This window comes from Sinocyclocheilus anshuiensis, unplaced genomic scaffold (assembly GCF_001515605.1).
Source record: "Sinocyclocheilus anshuiensis isolate Anshui unplaced genomic scaffold, SAMN03320099.WGS_v1.1 scaffold343, whole genome shotgun sequence".
NCBI classification, from domain to species: domain Eukaryota; kingdom Metazoa; phylum Chordata; class Actinopteri; order Cypriniformes; family Cyprinidae; genus Sinocyclocheilus; species Sinocyclocheilus anshuiensis.
The window spans coordinates 1407166-1431204 of record NW_015549598.1 but is presented as its reverse complement, the minus strand read 5'-3'; the positions used below and the strand labels follow the sequence as shown (position 1 = coordinate 1431204).

Sequence of the window (24039 nt, the reverse complement as noted above, 5' to 3'; positions counted from 1 at the left end):
TTTTCTCCCTCTCCTAATGTTTAGAATTAAAACATCATATTTAAAAACATGATATTAATCATATCATATAATTAAATATAATTTGTTGTTTCTACTGTAAATCTATATTAAATTATTATGGGATCTCCTTCAATGCTTTCAGAATCTTTACTTTTCATTTTGTTTCAGTATTTTAAAATATATTTTATATTAACATTTTAATGACAGTATATTTATTGAACATTATTTATCAAAATAAGCAGAAAATAGCCTAGTACAAACTTTGCTAAAGTGGTTGTTTTGAACAACTATTAACTTAGACATTATTTAAAAAAAAAAAAAAAAACATTATTTTATCTAAAGTATTTATCAATACTGTGTGCCTTTTACCCTGTGATTGTGAAACACCTCACATGATTTTATGGTGAAATTGTTATTTTTCATGTTAATCAGGTCAATTTTGATCAAGAACAAAGCACTGTGGCTTTAATCCAGCTTAAGCGGCGCAGCAAAAATAGACTCGGCGCCGAAACGATCGCAGCACTGCCGCTCCTGCTCTGCTCCTGCGCCGCCTCTGCGCACGGAGTGAATGCTCTAATCTGTTAACATGGGCGCCGAAAAAAATATGTGCTGCTTACGCCCTGCTTACACGTGTGGTGTGAAACCGGCGTCATGTGACACTGAAGACTGGAGTAATGATGCTGAAAATTATACGAGATGCGCATGACAATTGCATGCAATTTATCGTGCAGCCCTACTGAAAATTCAGCTTTGCATCACAGGAATAAATTACATTCTAAAATATATTTGAATAGAAAAGTTCTTTTGAATCGTAATAGTATTTCACAATATCCCTGTTTTTACTGCATTTTTAATCAAATAAATGCAGCCTTAATGAGCATAAAAGACTTTAAAAATATAAAATAATCTTACTGAGCCCAAACTTTAGAACTGTAGTGAACAAAGGTAAATATTGCTGTTTATTACCATGCAAGTGTTATATTGGTACATAAAAAATAAAACTACTAGGCCTAAATAGTTAGTCAAATTGTTTTATTAAACATCCAAAAAAAAAACACCATATTAAGTACTTTCAGAGGAAATACATAAATGGAGATATATTGAATCAATATAGGCTTAAAAACAATACTTTAGCGCCCTGCCCTAGTAAATGACTTAACACATTACTGTAAAACGCAAAAGCTGATATCTGGAGCGCTTATAAGCCATACACTTGAGTGGCTGAAACCTCAAGCCTGCAATGAGCCCTTTTAAGACATAAACAAACTTCTCATTTATTAATGACTACATGTTTTACTCACGCTCCGCATTCATATTTTATCGCCTGGCCTACATTATTATGACACATTAACTGGCCTTTAGCATCTCAAAAGTGGTAACTAGTTCAAAACCACAGACTAATGGATTCAATTTAAAATGCAGGATTGCACCCGTGCAGGAGATATTGCATTCAGCCACAACATGCGTGACCCCTCGCTGCCTGTCTCTCTCAGGATTCAGATGCATTCATCTCTTTCTCTGTCTGCAATCGCATCAGTTCCGTCCCACGGTCCAATGTCTACGTGACTGAAACAATCTCCAGTCTCTTCCACTCGTCTTGCTGTCAAACAATCCCGCCAGCTCCTCAAACACTTCCAGTCATGCTGTCAAAATCTCACCTCTCTGCCAGCGGGCTCACAACTGGCCCAAGGAGAATGTAGCAGAGCCGCGCCATCTCTCTCCGCCGCTACTTTCTCTGCCGGCAAAGGACAAAATAAATACCTTCTATTGATTAACAAACGCCTTTGTTGTACCATCAGCTTATGCTTTTTTATGCACACTGGATCATTTCTGCTGTCAATATGGGATATTGATATGGTTCTCTTACACCACAGAGGTTTAAAAATGCTTACTGAACAACAACAACAAGTGCTTGAATGTCACAAGAAGAGTTTGACATTAAACGACAGTGTTAGTCTGAAGGTGCAGCTGGGAGTGGCATGAGGCTTTTGTATCCCGTAATAATGCTAATGATGGGGACACTGATGTTAATGGCTAATGCTTTCACTCGATCTGAGGTGATGCTGCCCTACTGCGGACTACAGTAATCCCTCAGAACAAACAGAGCCACTAAAGCAGACTAATCACAATGAGGAGCAGATGTATGGCTAACCACTTTGCCGAAAGGAAAAGCCAACCCCTGCTATCGTTTCAGATTCGTACCGTGCATTAGCACATCATCTGGGGAAGCTAAATAGCCCACCGGCACGTGCATCATCTCAGCCCAGGGAGAGACGTTATATTAGCCTTGGCGTAGGAAGGAAGATGATTAACCATAAATGAATCTTGCCGTGAGTTTACTCTGCCCGTGTCCTAATGCTGGCCGACTCAGAGAAGACTTTTTAAAACGGCTAGCTGAATGCTTTTGCAGGATTATATGTCACGTTTACATACAGTAGGTGACAATCACTAAGGACAAGCTCTATAAATAACTGGCAGGTCAGCAATAAAACTGAGCACTTAAGATATTCTTGGTTCAAGGTTTTACAACCATCACGTCAACAAAAAAATCTTTAAAGCTCAAGGTGGCACTATTTCAAATTCTATTACCATGCTAAAAATAGTCATGAACACTGAGGTTAATGCAGGTAAGTTCATATTTAACAAGCAATTAAAGCAACAAGTTAAACAAAATTATTCAATCTATACCAGTGTTTCCCACAAACGTTTGTAAGCCTTTGGAGAGTGGTACATTTTAATGTTTGGTGCATCAATCTGGAAGCAAAACTAGGTGCTCCAACACTTTTTCAATGACCATACTGAACAGAGTAAAGTCTTTACATTGACTTGTAGCTGGACTTTAAAGTGGACTCAAACCAAAATCATTTTGGTTGCGACTCAGTCTACATCACATTCAGATTGGTGTTTTTAGGAAGCCAAACAATTTGAATATAACAATAATTTTACATTACTATTATACCTAAGACAGAAATATTACTATTGCAAATGTGCAGCCAAAGAATTAGAATATATTAGTAATTTTACAATATTATTACACCAAAGACAGAAATACATTACTATTGTGAAGTTGTGGTCACATTTACAGTTGTTATGCACATTTTCACAGGTGAAATCCAGTCATTCCAATAGGATTCCACACAATCAGGATTTTCGAATGAAAGCGAAAGATTTCCCCAAGCAGATTTCGCAATAGAGTCAAATTGTTCACAAAAATTTGCCGTGATTACCAACAGAAAGCTGTCTGGTTTTACTTCTGTGTGAGCTGTTTTTCGCACATCTCTACACTATTGACAATTTACAATAGACCTTTTGCCAAAATGTTGCTAATGTGCACTTGCAGATAAATATTTTACAGTAGTAAAATTACAATACTGTCTTAATTTCTTCACTTCCAAGAGTAAAACCTTTGCCACAGTCTATGTAATTAATGGGAAACACTATAACATAACATGCTGAGGAAAAGTCTAAACATGGCCTTAATAGCCCATATTTCCAAGAAAGGGATGTATTGCTTCCTGTGCACTTTTAACTAGTCTTATCTGTTTACATGACAACAAAACTCGCAGCTACACTAAGAGATCACTAATCACTCTTAAGCATTATATAAACTTTAAAAACATTCCAACTACTGCAATTCCACGAATGCGCAGGCTATACTGAGACACATGCTTGTGTAAACTGTACAATAAAAGCTTTGTGTTGAACTACAGGCTTTACATTGTAAACTGACAGCCGTATCACCATAGTAATCCAATGAGATGAGCAAACTCTGAAATATGAAATACCATTTCCTATTTCTTGGGCCTCGGTTTGTTACCAAAAGCAGGTCTAAATAATATTCACAGTGCTCAGTCACCCAATGGGGTAGTAACGGCCAAATAACTACATAAACTGTGACAGCATAGTCAGTTTATCACTTTTACGGGTTTTGGACAGTGACCATAACATTTTTTTTTTTTAAACTCCAATACACACAAGGGACTCCTCACATGATATCCAAGAGGACAGGTACAATAAACTCCAACAAAGGCTTAAAATATTGTTAATTATGGTCTAATTATGTTTAATATAGGTTTACTACTTCTAGACACCATCAGATTCCTGTATTCGCTTTCTGAGGGGCAAATATGTTGAATGTCTAGTTTATCAATTCTAAGAATGACAATCTAGAATGTTAATTGTTTACAAAACAGTGTAAACAATGTTTACATTGTAAACATATTGCTTACCATTTGAAAGCAGAAGTTAAAAACAAAAAAAATTATCATCAAGACAAACAATCACAAACTAAAAAGTTAACTGGTACGAGATAGAAGAAACACATTCACCATCTGAACATATTACATGTATACTCCAATACAATAGATACTGTCTGCTTCGACGTTTCCAAGGTCTAACGATTCAAAACAGTCACACGAAACCCCAACAAAGGGCATTTGTATGCCTTATTGAGCATGCAAGCACAAATGTAAAGGCAATGTCAGAATTTCGACCTGTTTACAGTGAATATCACCCTCAAGCCGGTGCAAATCTACAGGTGATAAGAGCCATTGATTCAAACGGGGGAATTTTCCCAGCAGGCCTCAGTAACTGCTGAACAACCTCCAAAACACTAAACACAGCACAAAATGTGCGACATTGGCTTTTTAACAAAATAATTAGGATTTAGCCAACGCTTACAAAAAGTACTGTAGTGTTACCACGATAGCACTAGTCAGTGCTTTGATACTGTACGGGCCTAATTACCATATTCATACCATCGTATTTAGGTAATTAAATAGCATTAGTGAGCTATATCTCCAAAAATAAACGTAAGTAGCTTGTCTAGAAATACTCTGGTGTTTTTGTAAGCGAAAGAAAGCAGTAAACAGCAAACCCTGTGTAGTTACATGAGAGGCCATTGCTGAGGATGGTGACAGGGAATTTCTAACGAACACTTAAAATCGCTTATTTAACACCACATTACACGAATATTCAGTCAAAATAAAGTGGAAATTAATAACTCAATATGTTGACATGTCAACCCGCCACTTCACCACAATATTGAGCGTAATGTGTGTGAATTAACTGTCTGACAGACTCGTTTCGCTTAACGTAACGTTACCTGGGTTCGCCCACTCACTTTTCAGCAAATCAGCTAGGAGTACTGGCGCGCGTCACATTACGTAATTAATATTCATAACCTATGGCTACATCATAGTAGGAAAGTCTAGAAAAATCGTTGTGTAAGCACATCCCATCAACAATGCATATTCTGCAAAAAGCATAGTGCAGGTTTTTTTTGTTTGGGCTTCTTCTTTCAATTCCTGGTCATATGATTTAATCTGACAAGCAATGATATTTAATTCATGTCATGGACCGTGTTTATTCTCCAAATAAAAGAGAGTTCTGAAATTTTGTCTCTCATTAAGCCTGATTATTATTATTTATTGCATGCCTTTCTTATTTGTGATCATTTGGATTGTAGGTTTATTGTCCCCTCTGGCGGAAAACAGGTGAAAGTGCATTTTATTTCCTAGGGATAGTTCACCTAAAAATGCATTTTCTGTCATCATTTACTTATTCCAAACCTGTATACGTTTCTTTCTTCTGTTGAACACGAAAGAAGATATTTTGAGGAATGTTGGTAACCAAACAGTTGACGGTAGCCATTGACTTCCATTGTATGGGTAAAAAACTATGGAAGTCAATGGCTACCATCAGCTGTTTGGTTACCAACCTTCTTTAAAATATCTCCTTTTGTGTTCAGTAGAAATAAAGACATTCCTGCAGGTTTGCAACACCATGAGGGTAAACAAATGATGATAGAATTTTCATTTTTGGGTGAACTATCCCTCTTAAAAGTACAAAAAAAACCACTGGGTCAAAACAACCCAATTCCTGGGTTTGTCCCTATTTTACCCAGCACTGGGTTGTATTTAACCCAGCATTTTTTAGAGTGTAATAAAAGGCACACCATTCTTTTTAATTTGTTTGAAAGTGTCCAAAATTCCTCACTGTTACTTCGAGGTTTCAGTAAATGTGCTTTTTTGGACACAGATTTATAACAGGAGGTCAGTGAGGTTTAAGAAAGACAGTTTATTTAGCATCGGGCAGAAAGGGGCATGAGAGTTTTTGCAAGGAGAGGGGAGAGGAGAAATCCGTTACTGCTGGATACGGCGGATGGACTGGATCTGAGGGGTCTGGCAATGGGAGCCAAACTCCTTGAAGTATTTGTACTCCCCACAGTGGCGGTCACACTCCATGATGTACTGGTATCCACGGTAACCAGGGAACTGGTAGCACACAAACCTGCGGCGCACGGATCGAAGAACAGACAGTGGTGATCAAAAAAAGTGAAAGGACGAATGATACAGAAGTGACAGAAGAACCCAAACAGATACTCACGCTCCAGACTGAACACGCATAGAGCCCACTTCATTGTTGCACCATCCCATAGCCTGAAGAGAGGGGTAGTCGTCACTGAGCTCTCCCTTGCGGCCCAGGTAGTTCTCCCTCTCATAGATGGTCATTCTGCACTCCCTGTGGTTCTGGGTGGAATTATATCAACCAATGAGCATTTTTCCAATGCAAACCAAAAATGATGGTTATAATATGAATTAATTGCAATCAACAACAAATTATTGTGAATATTGTTAAAGAAAACCAATGCAAAAGGAGTCAGATAAGGCAGGTTGGGTCAGTGATGATAAAGCTTTGAGAACTTACAGAACAGAAATGGGTCTAAAGGAGGTCATTCTCTCAATGTGGTAAGCATTGCTTCCTCCAAAGGCATCACACTGAGGGTACTCGCCACGCTCCAGCACAAACTGGTGACCCTGGTAATTTGTGTGCTCGTAGCCCACCCACCTGAAGACAAACATGGGTTAAACACAGCAGCCTCAGCTGAAATTGTGTGCCATGATCTTATTATTAACTACAATTAAAACTATTAAAAATCTTTTTAGTTAATCAAAATAAAGCTGAAATTAAATGTAAATATTAGATGAAAAAAACATGGCCTTGGCAACTAACTAATATAAAATAAGTTACTAAAATAACAAAAACTGTAATAAAAAATAAATTAAAGCTGAAAAAACACTAACAAAAATGACAAAATCACATTACAAAATCACTAAAACCTAAGGTAAAATTAAAATGAAAATAGAGAAATAAAAGCGAATGCAAAATATAATATAATTGAATTTATTTAAAGAAAGAGCAATTTGTTCAATAAACCAGTTTAATTTAAAAAAAAAAAGCAATTTTTGTTTAGTTAATCCCCCTGTACCGAAACCATACCGAACCGTAACGTCAAAACCGAGGTGCATACCGAACCGTCATGTTTGTGTGCCGTTACACCCCTAATATATATATATATATATATATATATATATATATACACACACACACACACTAAATATTATACACTATTATACACTATTACACAGAAATTGGTGTTGGATTTACTTTGAAACAAATTTCACTCAGATATTGTTAAATTTCACAAATAATTACAAGTAACACATCAAATTGAATATGACATTTTTTGAAATAGAAAGACTGAAATAGTATTTCTTGTAAAACATACTCCAGTAATCTTATCAAAAACTTTTTACAATTGAAAAATACGTTTTTACAGTGTTGTTAACTAAAACTAAACTATTAAAATGTTTTTTGTTAACTGAAATAAAGCTGAAATAAAGTACAATATAAATATCTGATTAAAAGAATTTAGAAAATTAGAAAGGCCTTGGCAACTAACTGAAATATAAGTTTAAGCGCTAAAATAACTAAAACTGAAATGAAAAAAAAAAAGAAATATAAAATGAAATATAAAAAATAAAAACGACAAAAGCACACTACAAAATTACTCAAACATTAGCTAAAATTAAAACGAAAACCGAAATATAAAAATAAAAGCAAATGCATATTAATAAATACTTTAATAGAATATATAATACACAAAAAATGGTTTACTCAAAACTTGCTAGTAAATTTCCCAAATAATTACAAAGATATGGCATGTCACACATCGAATAAAAGCATGAAATTTTGAAGTAGAAAAACTATAAAATAATAATTTCTTGTAAAACATATTCCAATCATCTTTGTTTTATTTACATCTTCGAGAAATCTGTTTTTACAGTGTACAAAATCACCACCATTGCATCAGTTCGTGGATAAGTGCATGAATGTTTCATTTCAGACTGTCTTCATACATCAAGACATGTTCTTAAGTGACCTGCCTGTTCCAATTACATAAATAAAATGCCACATGGAATAAGAACACGCTTGTTAAACAAAACCCCTGCTGACCAAGAATCACGATTACTATTGCTCAGACTCAGGGTTAGTGATTTTAACAAACCATTAGCCCCAACTTCTGCATTGTTTGTGATATGACATGAATGATACCTCAAATTGAGCAGATGGATTTACTTGAGCCACACTAAAATCTAATATCTAAGCCTAAACTCTCATGTTGATGTTGCTTTTAGCTTTATAGAGCATGTTTTTTGTGAGAGTGAAGGGTCAGGTCATGGTTTTTGTCTGACATGGAGTCACAGCTAGTGGAGATAATTAGCACAAACCTCCGGAATTACGTAAACTATCAGACAAAGAGTTTGGAGAAAACACTCCACTCTCCACTCTCAATGAGCGCACGCTCTCGAAACCGAACTCCATGACATTGCAGCACTCGGAGGTGAACTCATGGTGACGACCCTGGAAACACTCCTCGTCGTACACGATGATCTGGAAGACAGAGGTTGGGCACCTTTAATGATTTCAAGGGCACAATTAAAGACTTGCATGTTGGGGAAAAGGCCAAATGGGATGTGAAGCACTATAAAAGCAGCAGTGTTACTCAACACCAGCGGTTACATATTAGGAATTATACTATCAAATTATAGCAAAACCTTCCAGATAACAACATTCCTGGAGCACTTGCAATCATTATACAATCCGACTTATGTAAGATTCTCTGGAAGACAACAACTTGTGTCAAGCAAATGCTGAAAAAATGTGGTGTGTGTTGTAAATTGCAAGTCAATTTCAGAAACAATTGCAAAGAACACACTGAAATGCACATTAAAATTCAAAAACTGAATAGCTTTTTCTTGTCAAATGTACTTCAATATCTTTGTTTGATTTACAACTTCGGAGTAAAAGATTGAATAGTATTTTCTTGTAAAATACACTTCTTGTAGAATAATCTTTGTTTGATTTATTTAAAGAAACATTTTTTAAAACTTAAGCTACAATTAAAATGAAAACGGAAAATACAAAAATAAAAGCAAATGCAAAATATTAATAAATACTTTATACTATTATATAATTAATTAAAATGGTGTATTTACTTTGATTAATTTTCACTCCGAAATTGCTAGTAAATTTCACAAACAATTACAAAAAAAAATAGTAGAAAAACTAAAATAGTATTTTCTTGTAAAATGTACTCTAATAAACTTTTTTTTTTTTTTTCATTTAAAAATTCAGAAAAATGATTTTTACAGCATACCTTCCAATGGCCAGAGAACTTGGTGCAATGGTGCGTCATCTCGTTGGCTTGAAAACAAAGAGCAATTTGATACAAACAGTTTAAAGTTACAGATTAAACATATAATTAGTCTATGAAACTTCACTAAAGATAATAGTGATGACAAACCAACACCCCATACGTCTTACACACACACACTAAACACCACAAGCATGGACATGCACATCTGAATTCGACTAAATGAGACTTTACATCAGCACGGTTTGACTATGTGCTCTGATTTTGAGTCATTCTCAAGTTATCGGACCAAGCAGGAAGGCCTCTCTAAAAGAAGCTGAGGGCTGTGGCAGTTTAGACATATGAGGGAAGTGGGGGGGTACAGACAACGGGCCCGTAGCGGAGAAGAACTCACCTCGCTTCGATGCCCTTGGGACGTCCTGATTTGAGAGTGAAAGCTGGGCATGTGCATGTACCCTTTTAAAGCCTCCCCTGGCAAAGGGCCCAGTAAAAGCCCCGGCTCAGCAGCGAAGGAGGGGCCTGCTATTGTCCAGCTGACAAAGGAGGGGTTAAATCTATACAGCTGGAGAAGTGCAAACGCCACACTATCCCCACCTGGATCCAGGCCTGGGCGCTCGGACCTGGACACACACGAGTCACATGAACATACGTGTTAAGGGCCGACACAGATCTGAGCTGGTGCATGTGAAGTGAAGTGAAGTGACGTGACTTGACGGGACATGTGGCCAAGTATGGTGACCCATACTCGGAATTAGTGCTCTGCATTTATCCCATCCAAAGTGCACACACACAGCAGTGAACACACACACACACCCGGAGCAGGGGGAGATGTGCTGGTCTTGGACACATTCCATATATGACGCTCTTGTTTTGGTTTGGTGAATGCGTTGAAAATAATGATTGACAGCAGGGAAGGTCTACAGTGCATGCTGTGAAGATGTCATACACTTACAGTAAATACCATAATAATAGATACTCAATTATTCAAGAGTATTATAATTTACACAATAATATATTTAGCTTTTGCACAATAATATACAGTTTTAAAATAACCCTTGTTTGTGGCCCAGGATAATTAGGTAAATCAAAATTATAGATAACCTTTAAATATGTTGAGGAAAATAATTGATCTTGGTCTCTATTTGTTAATAGTTTGGAGATGTAAAAACAAAAAGTGAAAAAAGCCATTTACATGCATTAAACAAAAAAATTTAACATTGATTGATCATCTTCACCTATATATTATATACAGGGTTTGAAATTAACACCCGCCAACCCGCCAAATGCGGGTAAAAATCAGCTGTGGCGGGTAACGCTGTCAAATCACTAGGTTACTTTTCGTAAATTATGTTCACTCATTAATTTCTTGGGGAAGTTCATGCAGGCCAAATCTGCGCAGGTTTAGCGCAAATACTGAACTCGTGAGACATCATGACATTATCGAGTATTATTGCAAAAGCTAAACAAAACACACCTACAGAGGCGTGCATACGCGACGAGATGAAGTCTGGTTAAAGTAGACCGACACAGGCCTTAGTGCGCGTGCGCTTTTAGAGTGCGCTCTAATAATTTCAAATATCAGTATTTCATGTTTAAAATATCAAAACATTATTTATGCATTTGTAACTGCAGGTTAAAGAATTCCATGTCCCTCTAAGCTGCATTAACATGTGTAAATACATCTAAATGCCACTTCATATGCAACTTCTGCAAAGATTAATTTTTTTTTGGCTAGTAGAAGTTATGAATGGCCGGTAACTTAAAAATTTTGTAGCCAAATTGGCTGGTGAGTGAAAAAGTTAATTTCAATCCCTGAGTATATAGTTCAGGGGTTTTTTTTCTCATGAACCCCTATGACCTAAATTAAAGCAGCACTATGTAACTTTTTCTGTTCAAAATGTGTAATTCAAAATGTATATAATGAGCGAGTACATCATGAATTAATCTTCCAAACTGCGTTTTTGTCTTATTCCGAATCACTACGGTACACTTATAATAAGTACTTATATTTGGACTATTGTAGCCTGGTCGGGTCGTCACCGCTGCGGAGTAACACATACCTGCGTGAATCGCCATAGACATAAACTTAGAGAAGTAGCTCCGGTTGGAATGTTCTTCCGCGGGATGTGTGCAGTTCTGTTTATTAACCGTTAGAGCGCCAAAAGTTACATAGTGCTGCTTTAATTACTTGAAGTTTCACCTGTGATTTTCAATCATGTTAACCTCTCAAAATGTTGTCTATTTGAATATATTTTAAAATGTAATTTATTCCTGTGATTCAAAGCTGAATTTTCAGCATCATTACTTCAGTCTTCAGTGTCACATGATCCTTCAGAAATCAGTATAATATGCTGATTTGCTGCTCAAAAAACATTTCTTATTATTGTGATAATATTGAAAACTGCTGTGCTGCTTAACATGTTTTTGGAAACGGCATTTATTTTAAAATAGAAATATTTTGTAACATTATAAATGTCTTTACTGCGACTTTTGATAAATGTAATGTGTTTCTGCTAAATAAAAGCATTAATTTCTTTAAAATAAACATCTTATTGAGCCCAAACATTTGAATGGTATTATATGTTATTGCTACATTTTACATTTAAATGGACATTATTCAACTATTTACTTACATAGTTCTTATTTATTTAACTGCCATTTCCAAGGGAAACCCTGAGAGACATTTTTTAACCACTCCAGATTATTTTATGTTTTAATCAATAAATACAGACTTCTGGCCTTCATAAACATTGCAAGAATATAATCTAAAATGAAAATAATAATAATTATTATAATTATAATTGACTGTGATAAAACAACTGTAGTAATAATAATAATACATTTCATTCATAGCACATATCAAACATAAAATGCAAGCAAAAAAAGTTCACATCAGAATATAAAAATTATTTATTATATACAATAAGATAGATGAAAACTGTAAAAGGCTTCTATAAAGCTAAAGCATGTTCGCAGGCTGCGCTTTATTTATCATTCTGCTTTCAAAGGTTATTGCTAATCATTCAGTGAGTCAGTAAGGAGAGGCTCTCAAAAGATACATTGCAGTTATTACAGGGCTATTGCAGCATTCATTTGAGAAGATTGTAGCCATATATCTCATGCCACATGTTCAAAGAGTGCCTGTAAGACTCTGTGCAGCTCCATGTGGGATCCTTCTGTTGCATAACAAGCTCATTCTGCGTCTGCTATCACACATACTACGACACAAGCACATAAGATATGGATTCTTATGGCCAACATTATGTAGCAATAATAATAATAATGCATTATATATTAAAAATACAGATTCAAATATAAACATTACAAGCTCTCTAGTATTTAGCCATAATAATAATAATAATAATAATAATAATAGCTATTATTACTTCCAGGGCAGGATGATGGAGGTCCAGAATGAGTGCATGAACGTTTGTGAACGCGGAATGGACAGAGTCCGCAGTATCATTGTTGAGTGCAGCCCGTAAGTCACCGACCAGTGGATATTATCTAATGTGGATGGGAAAAACATAGAGGTTGTAGCTAAATCATTGAGATACTATTAGTTTTTATTAGAATATTGAATTTGATTTTTTTAAATTTAATTACATTTTTTCTGTTACAGTTTTAGTAATTTTGTTTTGTGTTTTTGTCATTTTTATTAGAATTTTTTATGTCTATATAGTTTTTTACTCATTTTTATTTCCGTTTTAGTTTTAGTTATATTTTTTTACTTTATTTACATAAAGTTGCTAAATGAAACGGATACTTTTCAAAATATTTTATTTATTTCAGTTAACGTTTATTTTATTTCAAGTGCCGAGAATGTATTTTCACGGTTCAGTTTTAGTGTTACTTAACTATAATAACTCTGAGCTAAATCTGAACTTGTTGGAACCATCCTTTTCCTTCTGTACTCATGTTGTCATCCCTCCATCCCTCTTTTTTTCTCTCGTCCAAACTGTTGCAAACTGTCTGGTACGCATCTCTCCCTGCTGTCCATGTCTTCAGCTTTGTTGCCTTCGAGCAGACTAACTTCCGTGGCGAGATGTTCATCCTGGAGAAGGGCGAGTATCCTCGCTGGGACACCTGGTCAAACAGCTACCGCAGTGATTGTCTCATGTCCTTCAGACCCATCCGCATGGTAGGACACTTGGGAGGGCGTCGCAACTTCTCCTTATTGAATTCAAATGCACGTTGCTAATTGGTCCAAATGTGTACAGGACCCCATGGAGCACAAGATCTGCCTGTACGAGCTGTGTGACTTCCAGGGCAACAAGATGGAGATCCAGGAAGATGACGTGCCAACCCTGTGGGCGCATGGCTTCTGCGACCGAGTGGGCAGCGTGAGGGTCCCCGGTGGAGCGTGAGTACCAAATCAAAACCTCAACTAACAGCTAACAGCAATGCTATCCCATGTTTTACACACTCTGTTCCTCTTTTGGAAGTTGGGTGGGATACCAGTACCCCGGCTACAGAGGCTACCAGTATCTGTTTGAGTGTGGCGACTACAGACACTACAACGAGTTTTGCGCCTTCCAGCCTCAGATTCAGTCCATGCGCCGTGTGAGGGACATGCAGTTCCACAAGCACGGCTGCTTCAATCTGACCGCCGCAAAACAGTGAACTCACTCCGCTGCAGTCCTGTAGCATAATGACTAGCCTTCTCATGGTGCTTTTTATCCCCGTACCGCCCCCTTTTCTCTGACTCTTCCACCCTCCCCAGAATAGATTCATTTAAATTGTCCCGGACATCTAACTGACTTTTTATGATGCCAATAATAAACATGTTTTGGAAAAACAAAAAAGCTGACTTCTCTTGTTATTCTTTCCTTAATTTATTATTAGCACTAATCTGTAACATTAAAGGACTTAAATAAGCAAATACACAGTACAAATACACAATTCACTAAGCTAAAAAAATTCCTGCATTTTCAGGGAAAGTGTTAATATTCAAAATATCTTTTAATTAATAATAAAATAATAATAGAGCTATTTTGTTTTTAAAAAATCTAATCTCAAAATCTCAAAAATATTCCATCATTTGAACATAACATGTATTATATAGGGTTAATTATATGTTTTAAATATAGTATTTAAATATAAATATTTAAAACATTACATTGTAAACTTTTATAAATATTTTAGATATTATATAAATATTATATATACTGTTTAATTTATATTTTTGTAATATAATATATATTTTATAACATAATGTAAACTCAAATAAATCATTTGGTCTAATATCTGTAAGCCTGTTATTGATCAGATTTTGCATTAGTATTGCAACATATGCGTTTTTATTTAAATGTATTTTATATGATTTCACTGCTTTAATACACCAGTGAAGCCTTAATTTACTTTACATTTCGACATACATGAGTATAAATTAATATAATCATGTAAAGTTAATTTAATTTAAACAAAAAATTGCTTAAACTAATGTCTGTAAAACAACTACTGATCAGATTATGCATTAGTATTGCAATGTATACAGTTTCTGTATCGAAATGTATCTTGTACTATGATTTCATTTATCATAATAGAGCGAATTGTCTGATTTACTTAGATAATTTTTTAATATACATACATTTAATAATACAAAATTCAAATGTATATTTCATTTTAAACTAAAAAAAAATCTAATAAAACAAAACGTCAGCGTTACGTCATGATCACATGATCCGACCGGTCACACACTGCTTCCTGTTTACTGTTGCGAAAGCAGTTACATCAGAGCCAAGATGGCGGCGCTTTTCAAAGCACGGAGAGGTCAGTGGAACTGATTATTACTGTATGTTTACACCAGTGCCACTCGCAGCTCGTGAGCGACTCTGTGTGCACGAAATATGCCGCTGGATGCATTTGCAGCTAGTTTATTAAAAAGACCAATGCAGAGTGATTCTAAGCACATAAAGTGCACAAACATCTGTACGACTGTCTAAATTATTATTGGTAATTGAAGAAATATTAACGTAGAATATAATCCTTTCCTTTATATGACGCTGTTTCGGTTAGGTCTAAAGTTAACATCATTAATAAAATGGTCAATGAATGGAATAAGAAAAATCACCTTCTTACCTTATTAAAATTCCCTTGAAAATGATTCTCCATGATTATGCATGACCACGTTCAACTACCGTACATATGCAATGTTAGTTTGCTGTGTTCGTGTTGTTTTGGATGGTTTATTGTCATATGTGGGGTTAATCTTTACCCTGACAGCTGACTGCTACATTCAAAACAAGTGTCATTCAGGATGAATAGTCAAACTGCTGCTTGTTTTTAAAAGAAATGCACGTGTTATGCATTCAGAGTTGTTTGTTCTATGTAACTAATTGTACATATACAGAAGCACATTTCTACAATTTTAATGCACTTTTTTTCATTAGCTATTTTAGATAGCGCACAGTGACCTTTTACCTACTTTTATTCTGCAAGTTCTGCGCATGCGCATAAACTCACATACATAGTATTTCACATACATACATATTAGGGCTGCACGATTAATCGCATGCGATATTTAACGCGCATCTTATGTGTACTGTGTATATTTATTATGTATATATAAATACACACACATAAAGTATATATTTTGAAAAAATTTACACGTTTATACATTTATATATTCATATTCTTATTTAATATTATATATAAATATATTTAATATATAAACAACATTTTTTTTTTATATATACATGCATGTGTTTATATTTATATATACAGTACATAATAAATATACATGGTATACACACATATATTATGTAAACAAAAACTTTTATTTTGGATGCGATCAATCGCGATTAATCGTTTGACAGCACTTATATAGTTTATATATATATATATATAAACTAACATATATCGTTTTTTGTAGATGGGCCATGGTAGTTTCCTGATTTTCTGATGTAAATACTGTAATATTCAAATATTTTTTACTGATTAGATTTTGATTTAGTGTTGCAATTTATGCAGTTGTCCTGCTTTATCATTAACTTATTTTTGCTGAATCACATTTATTTTGCAGTTTTGTTTAATCATTATTCATTTAGTAATTATATACAGTATACATGCTAATATCATCTTCTTTTCTGTATTTATCAGCTCTGGGCATGGCGGTAGGGCATGGCGTTCGCTGTTTGAGCCAGCTTGCGGAGCTGCCAGAGTTGCACCAGATGATGAGGCAGACATGTAGGGATTATGCTCAAAAGGAGCTTGCGCCAATCGCTGCCCAGCTGGACAAGGATCACAAGTTCCCAGCCAAGCAGGTACAAGGAACCTCAGCCATGGAGCTCCACAGTAGTCTCTGTCCTTTGATAAGAGCATATGAGGATGTTTGTGGTTGATTGTAGGTACAAGAACTGGGAGCGATGGGTGTCATGGCTGTAGGGGTACCAGAGAGTCTGGGTGGAGCTGGGATGGATTATCTCGCGTACTGTCTCGCCGTAGAAGAGCTCAGCAGAGGATGTGCATCGACCGGAGTCATCTCTGCTTACCCCTGGGCATCCAAGATGTAGGTGAGTGTGTTTCTTCAGTAGAACACAAACAAAGATTTTTAACTCAAACCGTTGCTGTCTGTCAGTCATATAATGTAAGTGGATGGAATCACGGCTTTGAGAGTAAAAAAAAAACCATACACAAACAAAACCAAATGAAACCCTGCGGCTCGTGACGATACATTGCTGTGTAAAGACACGAAACGATCAGTCTGTGCAAGAAACTGAACAGTATTTATATGGCTTTTTTACCTCTGATTCACCGCAATGTCCAAACTGTCCTGAGCGCGTTCACACTTACTCAAATGAACTGCACTAACAGAGCAATCGCACCAGGGTTAATTTTAATCGAACCAAACATGACAAGTGTGAACACACCCTAAGTGCGCATTTAAAACTGTCTGTATTTAAGCATATGGTTAAACAATGAACTCATGCAATGCCTAAAGAACTCGTGCAAAAAATATATTTTCAGATTTATTTTAAATATTTCGAAAAAATTTCCAAACATATATTGCTGACAATTCCAATCTTAAAATATGTTTTGCATAAATTCAAAATATATTTTGAAAAATATATCAGTACCTAAAAACACCTATATAAATACAGCATATTATATATAAATTGTATATACTGTATGTATATATATAATGATGTATTTATAGATTATTAATAAAACAAATGTATTAATTTTATTAATAAACAATTATATAAATAAATAAATATTTATAAATATAATATTATATTGTTACTCATTTTTCCTCATATATATAGTCACTATTATATAGAATCACTATTGCTCATACTTTACAGGTTACTGAACTGAATCTCTAAGTATCAAACCTGTCCTTTTCATTATCATTTAGCTGAGATTTAATTCTGCATGCGATCGAATTGCTGTGTTTTAGTCGCTGTACCTGGGTCCAATTCTGAAGTTTGGCACAGAAGAACAGAAAAAGCAGTGGATTACGCCCTTCACCACGGGGGAGAAAGTGGGCTGTTTCGCTCTGAGTGAGCCAGGTAAACAAAGCTGCATTTTTTCAAGAGCTCTGTCTGCTTTCTAAACACAGGTGCATGGTTATACTCCTTCACACAACCATTAATTGTGGAGCCTTATATTGAAATGATTTCGTATATAGCTAGATCCATAGAGTTGCCATGTTTACACTAACATCAATGAGAGCTTGTTTTCATCTTTGTATGATATGAAATATGAAATATTTTTGCTATAAAGGAAACGGCAGCGATGCCGGTGCGGCATCAACATTGGCACAGCAGGAGGGAGATAAGTGGGTTCTGAACGGAACCAAAGCCTGGATAACCAACTGCTGGGACGCTTCCGCCACCGTCGTTTTTGCCACAACAGACAAAAGCCTAAAACACAAGGTTCGATGTGTGGTGAATCAACTGATTTGAAAAAGATTGATTATACAGTGTAATTGTAATTAATATTTTTTTATTTCATAAAATTTGAAGAGCTGAAATTATTTGATTTGATTTTATGTATTCACAGAGTGAATAGGGAATTTTCAAATAAGAAATACATTATACAATTATTTATTTTATATATTATTTTATTTTATTTAAAAATCAGGGAATTAGTGCATTCCTAGTGCCGATGCCTCATCCGGGGTTGTCTTTAGGGAAGAAAGAAGACAAACTGGGAATTTGAGCTTCATCGACTGCCAATATTATTCTGGAAGACTGCCGCATCCCACTCGGCAACATGCTGGGAGAGCGAGGAATGGGCTTTAAGATTGCAATGGTATGATTTTAAAGGAGCTGTATGTTATTTTGTGACTGTACTTCTGTACTAAAGCATAAAAATAGCATAATATGTTTGCAGATATTTAGGAAACATGTTCACATGCTTCTTCAGCCAGTTATTCTAATTTTGAAATGTGCATTTTGTGTCAGAATGCCTGTTTTTGTTTTGGTCTGTGTGATTCCGCCCACTGTCAGTTTACCCAATAGTATTTCGGCACCCCTTGTTGCCAGTTGGCGGAAAACACAGCGTATTGCAGCCATAGAAGCCAGCAAATGAACTTGGTCAGAGATCACAGACTCTACCTGACCTAAAAAGCTTTGGCGTCCATCTAAAAACCTCTGTGACCAGAGGCATATTAAAATGCGGATAAATCAACTAATCAACTTACACAGTAAGGCTCGTCACGTTTTATTGTCAATTGCACTCCTGTTGCGTGTCCTCAATCTGGCAACCCGCTTGAGTGTCGAGTCTGAGGAGGAGGAATCAATATTACTCTGCACCTTTAACATGCTTTTCTCGTGTCAGTGTTTTTCTCTTATGTATATAAAAATAATTCAAACTCAAAACGCTTTTGTCAGTTACTGTAAATAAAAACATTGCATTTTAGTCAAGTTATAAAACTAAAGCTCTTTCCCATTTGCATTGTATTTGCTTTGTTTACATGTGATCTAACGCAGTTGTTTTACGTCTAACAGCAAACTCTGGACAGCGGGCGGCTTGGTATCGCAGCACAGGCTCTTGGTATCGCTCAGGCAGCGCTGGACTGTGCAGCTGATTACGCTCATAAAAGAACAGCTTTCGGCGCTCCGATTGGGAAACTGCAGGCGATACAGGTGATACACTGACTATAACTCACTAGAAGTCTCCCTGTATGACATTCAGAGGGAAAGTGGAAAGGTTTAGTGTTTTCATCTTTCATGATTCAGCTGCTGACGTTTCTCTATAAATGTCTCTTTCAGTTTAAACTAGCAGACATGGCCTTGGCCATAGAGAGCGCTCGACTTCTCACCTGGAGAGCTGCAATGCTGAGGGACGCAAAGAAACCTTTCACTAAGGTTAGTCTGTTTTCTCATACTTAACTATTGTTAAGTTTATGGTAAATGTGCTAATGGTTTATTTATACTTGTGGTTAGTGGTGCAATGAAAACACACCTTAGCAACTTAATATGCATCTCTAAGTAGTCCCTGCTCAAACTCTAGATATGTATGTGTGTGTGTTTGTTCTGCAGGAAGCTGCTATGGCTAAACTGGGCGCATCTGAGGCTGCTACGTTCGTCTCTCACCAGGTAATCATCCAATGTTTTTAATAGTAGATATTTTATTTCTAAAACAAGAAACCCATCATTCTGTAGATGCACTAACATGAGTATTTTGTTGAAATGTGAAGGCCGTCCAGGTGCTGGGCGGGATGGGTTACGTCACAGACATGCCTGCTGAGAGACACTACCGTGACGCCCGTATCACAGAGATCTATGAAGGCACCAGCGAGATCCAGAGATTAGTCATCGCCAACAACATTCTCAAAGAATATCAACAGTAGGAGAGCTGATGTTCATGTCAACTCGCTCTGTTACGACACTGTGCCTGGATTGGCTGATCTGGTCGGTCACAGATCTCGGGACTGTGTTACTGTGACTGGCCACTGAAGATGTATTAACGGTCCTCTCTCAGAGATTGAGTGACACAAGACTGTTTGAAGTGCATTTTCTCATTTGTGCCACAAGAGTGCAGTAGATAGTCTAGATCATTTGCCTTTGTATCATAAGAGGGCGCTGACTGTAAGGACTAATTTTCACTGGGAATTTAAATGCATATCTGATTGTACATAATGAATTGTATGTATTTGTTATGCATTTTAAAATGAATAATGATATCAAGTTGTAACACTATGATTTATTTAAAGTTGAAAAAGCTTATTGTAATTCTAAGATCCCTCTGCAGCAAATGTTCTGTTGATATAATTTGGTTTTAATCTTGGTTAGAAGGAAATTGTTCATGGAACACAGTTTAAGGATTTTTAAACTGCTTACATGCACTGGTACAGGTTCCGTTTTTTTCTTTTGAGAGAATATGATGCAAACTTAAATAATGCACTGCTGAAATTATGAACAATTTTAAGTGGGCTCCAACTGTCTTGAGATCACGAGTGAAAATGCTTCTGTTTTGTCTAATTTAATCAAAAATGCATTAACAGCATACAAATGTGTAAATGATTAGTTTGATTAGTGACCTAGAAAAAGAGCAGAATATAAAATATTTCTTATTTTACATAATTATCATATTCTATCAATATCATATTTTTCAATATGTTTACAGGTTTAGGGGAAAACGTTTTATGCATATGGTCCTAAAATTAAAATAACTTTATTTAACCTAAATAATCACTGTTTAATGCATTTGTTAGTGCATGTTCTTCCTGAGTTTGTGACCAGATTTGGCTTCAGTCCCACCTGCTGCTGGTCTCTAATCTATCGGCCACATCAGGGGAGAAGAGGCGCCATCATTTCTTGTGTGCCGTTTCTGTCATTATAGAGCGTGTGAGCTTTTTCCGCAGGACTCAGAACTGGGTCAAAGTTCCAGTATTTCGGAGACCTGAAATGATGCTGATGAGGATAAAGGTCACGGCTCTGACTTTTGTTGTCCTTGCTTTAACAATGCCTAAGATCATACTTAGGCATAACAAAAAAACAAAAACAAATTGTAATCAGTGCAGGTTAAAGGAATGGTTCACCCAAAAATTTGCTGCTAAACATGCAGCTTTTCACTTCACAAGACATTAACTGATGGACTGGAGTGGTGAGGATTATTGTGATGTTTTTATCAGCTGTTTGGACTCTCATTCTGACGGCACCCATTCACTGCAGATGATCCATTGGTGAGCAAGTGACGTAAAGTTAAATTTCTCCAAATCTGTTCTGATGAACCATATTGGGCGACCTGTAATTTTTTTGCAAATTTTCGTTTTTGGATGAATTCTTCCTTTAACCTGCAATGGTTAAAGTGGCCACCCAAAAAGCACACACACACACACACACACAATAAAAATATTAATGTTGCATTAGATTATTTTGAAAAAGATTGCAAAAGCACACCTTTCAAAGCAAAACATTTCACAAAAGGAAAACTAATAATGCATTTTTTATTATTATACTTTATATTTGTTTTTTAAGTATATTGTCAACATATATTAGTAATTTAGGGAGCCATTTAGTATATTTATTCACTTAAATATTAAAACAATCAGGAAATGTTGGTTTATTTTAGAAAGAAATCAGTAATCCAAAACAAACTGCTTTTTCTACAGTTCTTTTCTTATTAAAGTGTACACCAGACACTTCACGCATAAGAAACGTGCATCATTTATGTACCATCAAAATTATGCAACAGGACACATTATTACCAAAAAACGTTTTATTTATTACTTTGAATATGCCCAGATTTACTGAAAAAAGGTTTCATACAACTATGTACAATCAGGAGGTTTAGATGATCAAATCAGTCTCATGTAAAGCTGCAGCCTGGAGTCTAAAGGCAGAACAATAGGCATTATTCAGTGTCTTATTGAAGCACAGAGCGTGTCTAATTAGTGCACTCTCATAAAGCGGAACAAATACAAGAAATATAGACCCTCCCATCTTCCCCCCCTTATGCCAGAGTGATTCAAATCAAACGCAAACAAGTGGGCAGCTGACCCTAATATCATTAACTAAGACAAAAATACCCGTGTACATCTAATTGATTATTACCATGACATACTGTTAAAGGAGCTAAAGACAGAAAAATACAATCGTACATAGTTTATACATACATATACAGTCAAAGTTTATACATTCTGTCAATTGATTATCTGAATGTTTGCTACGTTTGGTACAAGGCTGACTGCAGTGTGACAATATTTCATCTAAAGCTATTTTAAACTCTTTTTTGGCATAATTACATGCACTTTTAATGAATATGCAATATTAAAAAAATAGTTTCTCACACTCGTTTAAAAAAAAACTGAGCCGAGTTACAGCACCTAAAAGTACATTCTCATATAAATTTTAACCTACTAGTCCATGGTTGAACATTGAGGCTCACACGTAGTTTCGTTTATCATAGTCCCCATTGACTGATGCGCTTTTTGTAGGTGGAGGTATATATTTTAGAGGATACAAGGTTTTCTCATCATGTGGACGAGAGAAACAAAGAATCACTCCTCCGACCAGAAGCATGGAAGATGCTGCCCATCCGATGTAGAGCGCAGCTCCAATTTCTCTCTTCTTTGCATAAGGGACTTGAGGGTCGTAGAAGTCCGAGATGATGTTATTGGCCATCCAGCACAGAGGCACCAACACAAACAAGCCTGCGATGATGTATATCACCCCTCCGACATTGACTACTTTGGCTTTGATGGACTCTTTACTGATGCAGTTGGTGCACTGAGCGCCGGCGATGGTTATCATCAGAGCCTGGACACCCAAAACCGCTGAGATGACCGTCAGAGCCCGAGCAGTCTGGAGGTCAGTGGTCAGTGCCAGGACGGAGTCGTGCATTTTACACTGCATCTGACCCGTGCTCTGGACCACGCAGGACATCCACAGCCCGTCCCAGATGTTTTGTGCCACCACGATGTTGCCCTCGATGAAGGCGGACACTTTCCACATGGGCAGCCCGCAAGCCACCATCACCAAAAGGGTCCCAGTGACGCTCAAGCCAAGTCCAATAATCTCCAGACATGCAGAAATCATCTTTGCAAAGTTTTTTATGCTCTCGTTCTCAGTTTAGAAAGTCTAGAACCCGTAATTTGTTCAAAGAAGGTGTTTAGAGCAGAAGTATCTCTACATCGCTCGGCAGCGTTGTAGAATGAGATGCGGTGGAAGTTTTCTGCTCTTGTGTGTCGGGAGGATGCTGTTATAGTGCACGCGCGACAAAGAGGAGCGGCTCCAGCCAATCAGAACGCAGCGCGTCTCCCGACAGCCAATCAGAAGTGAGAGCCGCTGGACAAAACTGTTTGCATCATTCACAAGGAGTTTTCAAAAGTGACAGTAGCAGCAACATACTGGAAGTGTGACTTCCTTGTCTTCCTGGTATTCTTTAGGTAGAAAAGCCCCCTTTACACAAGGGGGGCAGGTGTCAAAACAAGCACTAAAATGTATAAGATAAGAGAGAATTTCGTTATGTTGAAAAGGCACGTCAGAAATAATTGGCGACGGATGAATCCGCGCCTGAGGTGGTGAAGCGACCACGACGTGAATCAATTATTTTAGTTAAAATAGCCCATAACACCGATACTAATG

General features: G+C 36.4%; 3 protein-coding genes and 2 pseudogenes across 3 annotated transcripts in view; 2 read left to right on the top strand and 3 right to left on the bottom strand.

The window, feature by feature from the left end:
• The window catches only part of LOC107658541 (beta-adrenergic receptor kinase 2-like), a 78542-nt gene extending 76828 nt beyond the window's left edge, over nucleotides 1–1714 (bottom strand). Inside the window, exon 1 of the mRNA XM_016447133.1 lies at nucleotides 1659–1714. Within this exon, the coding sequence (XP_016302619.1) occupies nucleotides 1659–1714 (56 nt within the window). The remainder of the gene's footprint in view (nucleotides 1–1658) is intronic.
• Nucleotides 1715–6058: 4344 nt separating this feature from the next.
• LOC107658626 (beta-crystallin A4-like) lies at nucleotides 6059–9951 on the bottom strand (annotated as a pseudogene).
• Nucleotides 9952–12887: 2936 nt separating this feature from the next.
• LOC107658624 (beta-crystallin B1-like) lies at nucleotides 12888–14304 on the top strand. The gene is made up of 4 exons (XM_016447242.1): nucleotides 12888–12980; nucleotides 13508–13640; nucleotides 13720–13862; nucleotides 13945–14304. Exons 1-4 carry the CDS (start codon nucleotides 12898–12900, stop codon nucleotides 14120–14122), a joined length of 537 nt encoding a protein of 178 aa, XP_016302728.1. The 5' UTR covers nucleotides 12888–12897; the 3' UTR covers nucleotides 14123–14304.
• Nucleotides 14305–15207: 903 nt separating this feature from the next.
• LOC107658625 (short-chain specific acyl-CoA dehydrogenase, mitochondrial-like) lies at nucleotides 15208–20945 on the top strand (annotated as a pseudogene).
• A 1222-nt stretch (nucleotides 20946–22167) lies between these two features.
• On the bottom strand, nucleotides 22168–23610 carry LOC107658567 (claudin-5-like). Its single transcript, XM_016447157.1, has one exon. It carries the CDS (start codon nucleotides 23488–23490, stop codon nucleotides 22837–22839), a length of 654 nt encoding a protein of 217 aa, XP_016302643.1. The 5' UTR covers nucleotides 23491–23610; the 3' UTR covers nucleotides 22168–22836.
• Nucleotides 23611–24039: the final 429 nt, after the last annotated feature.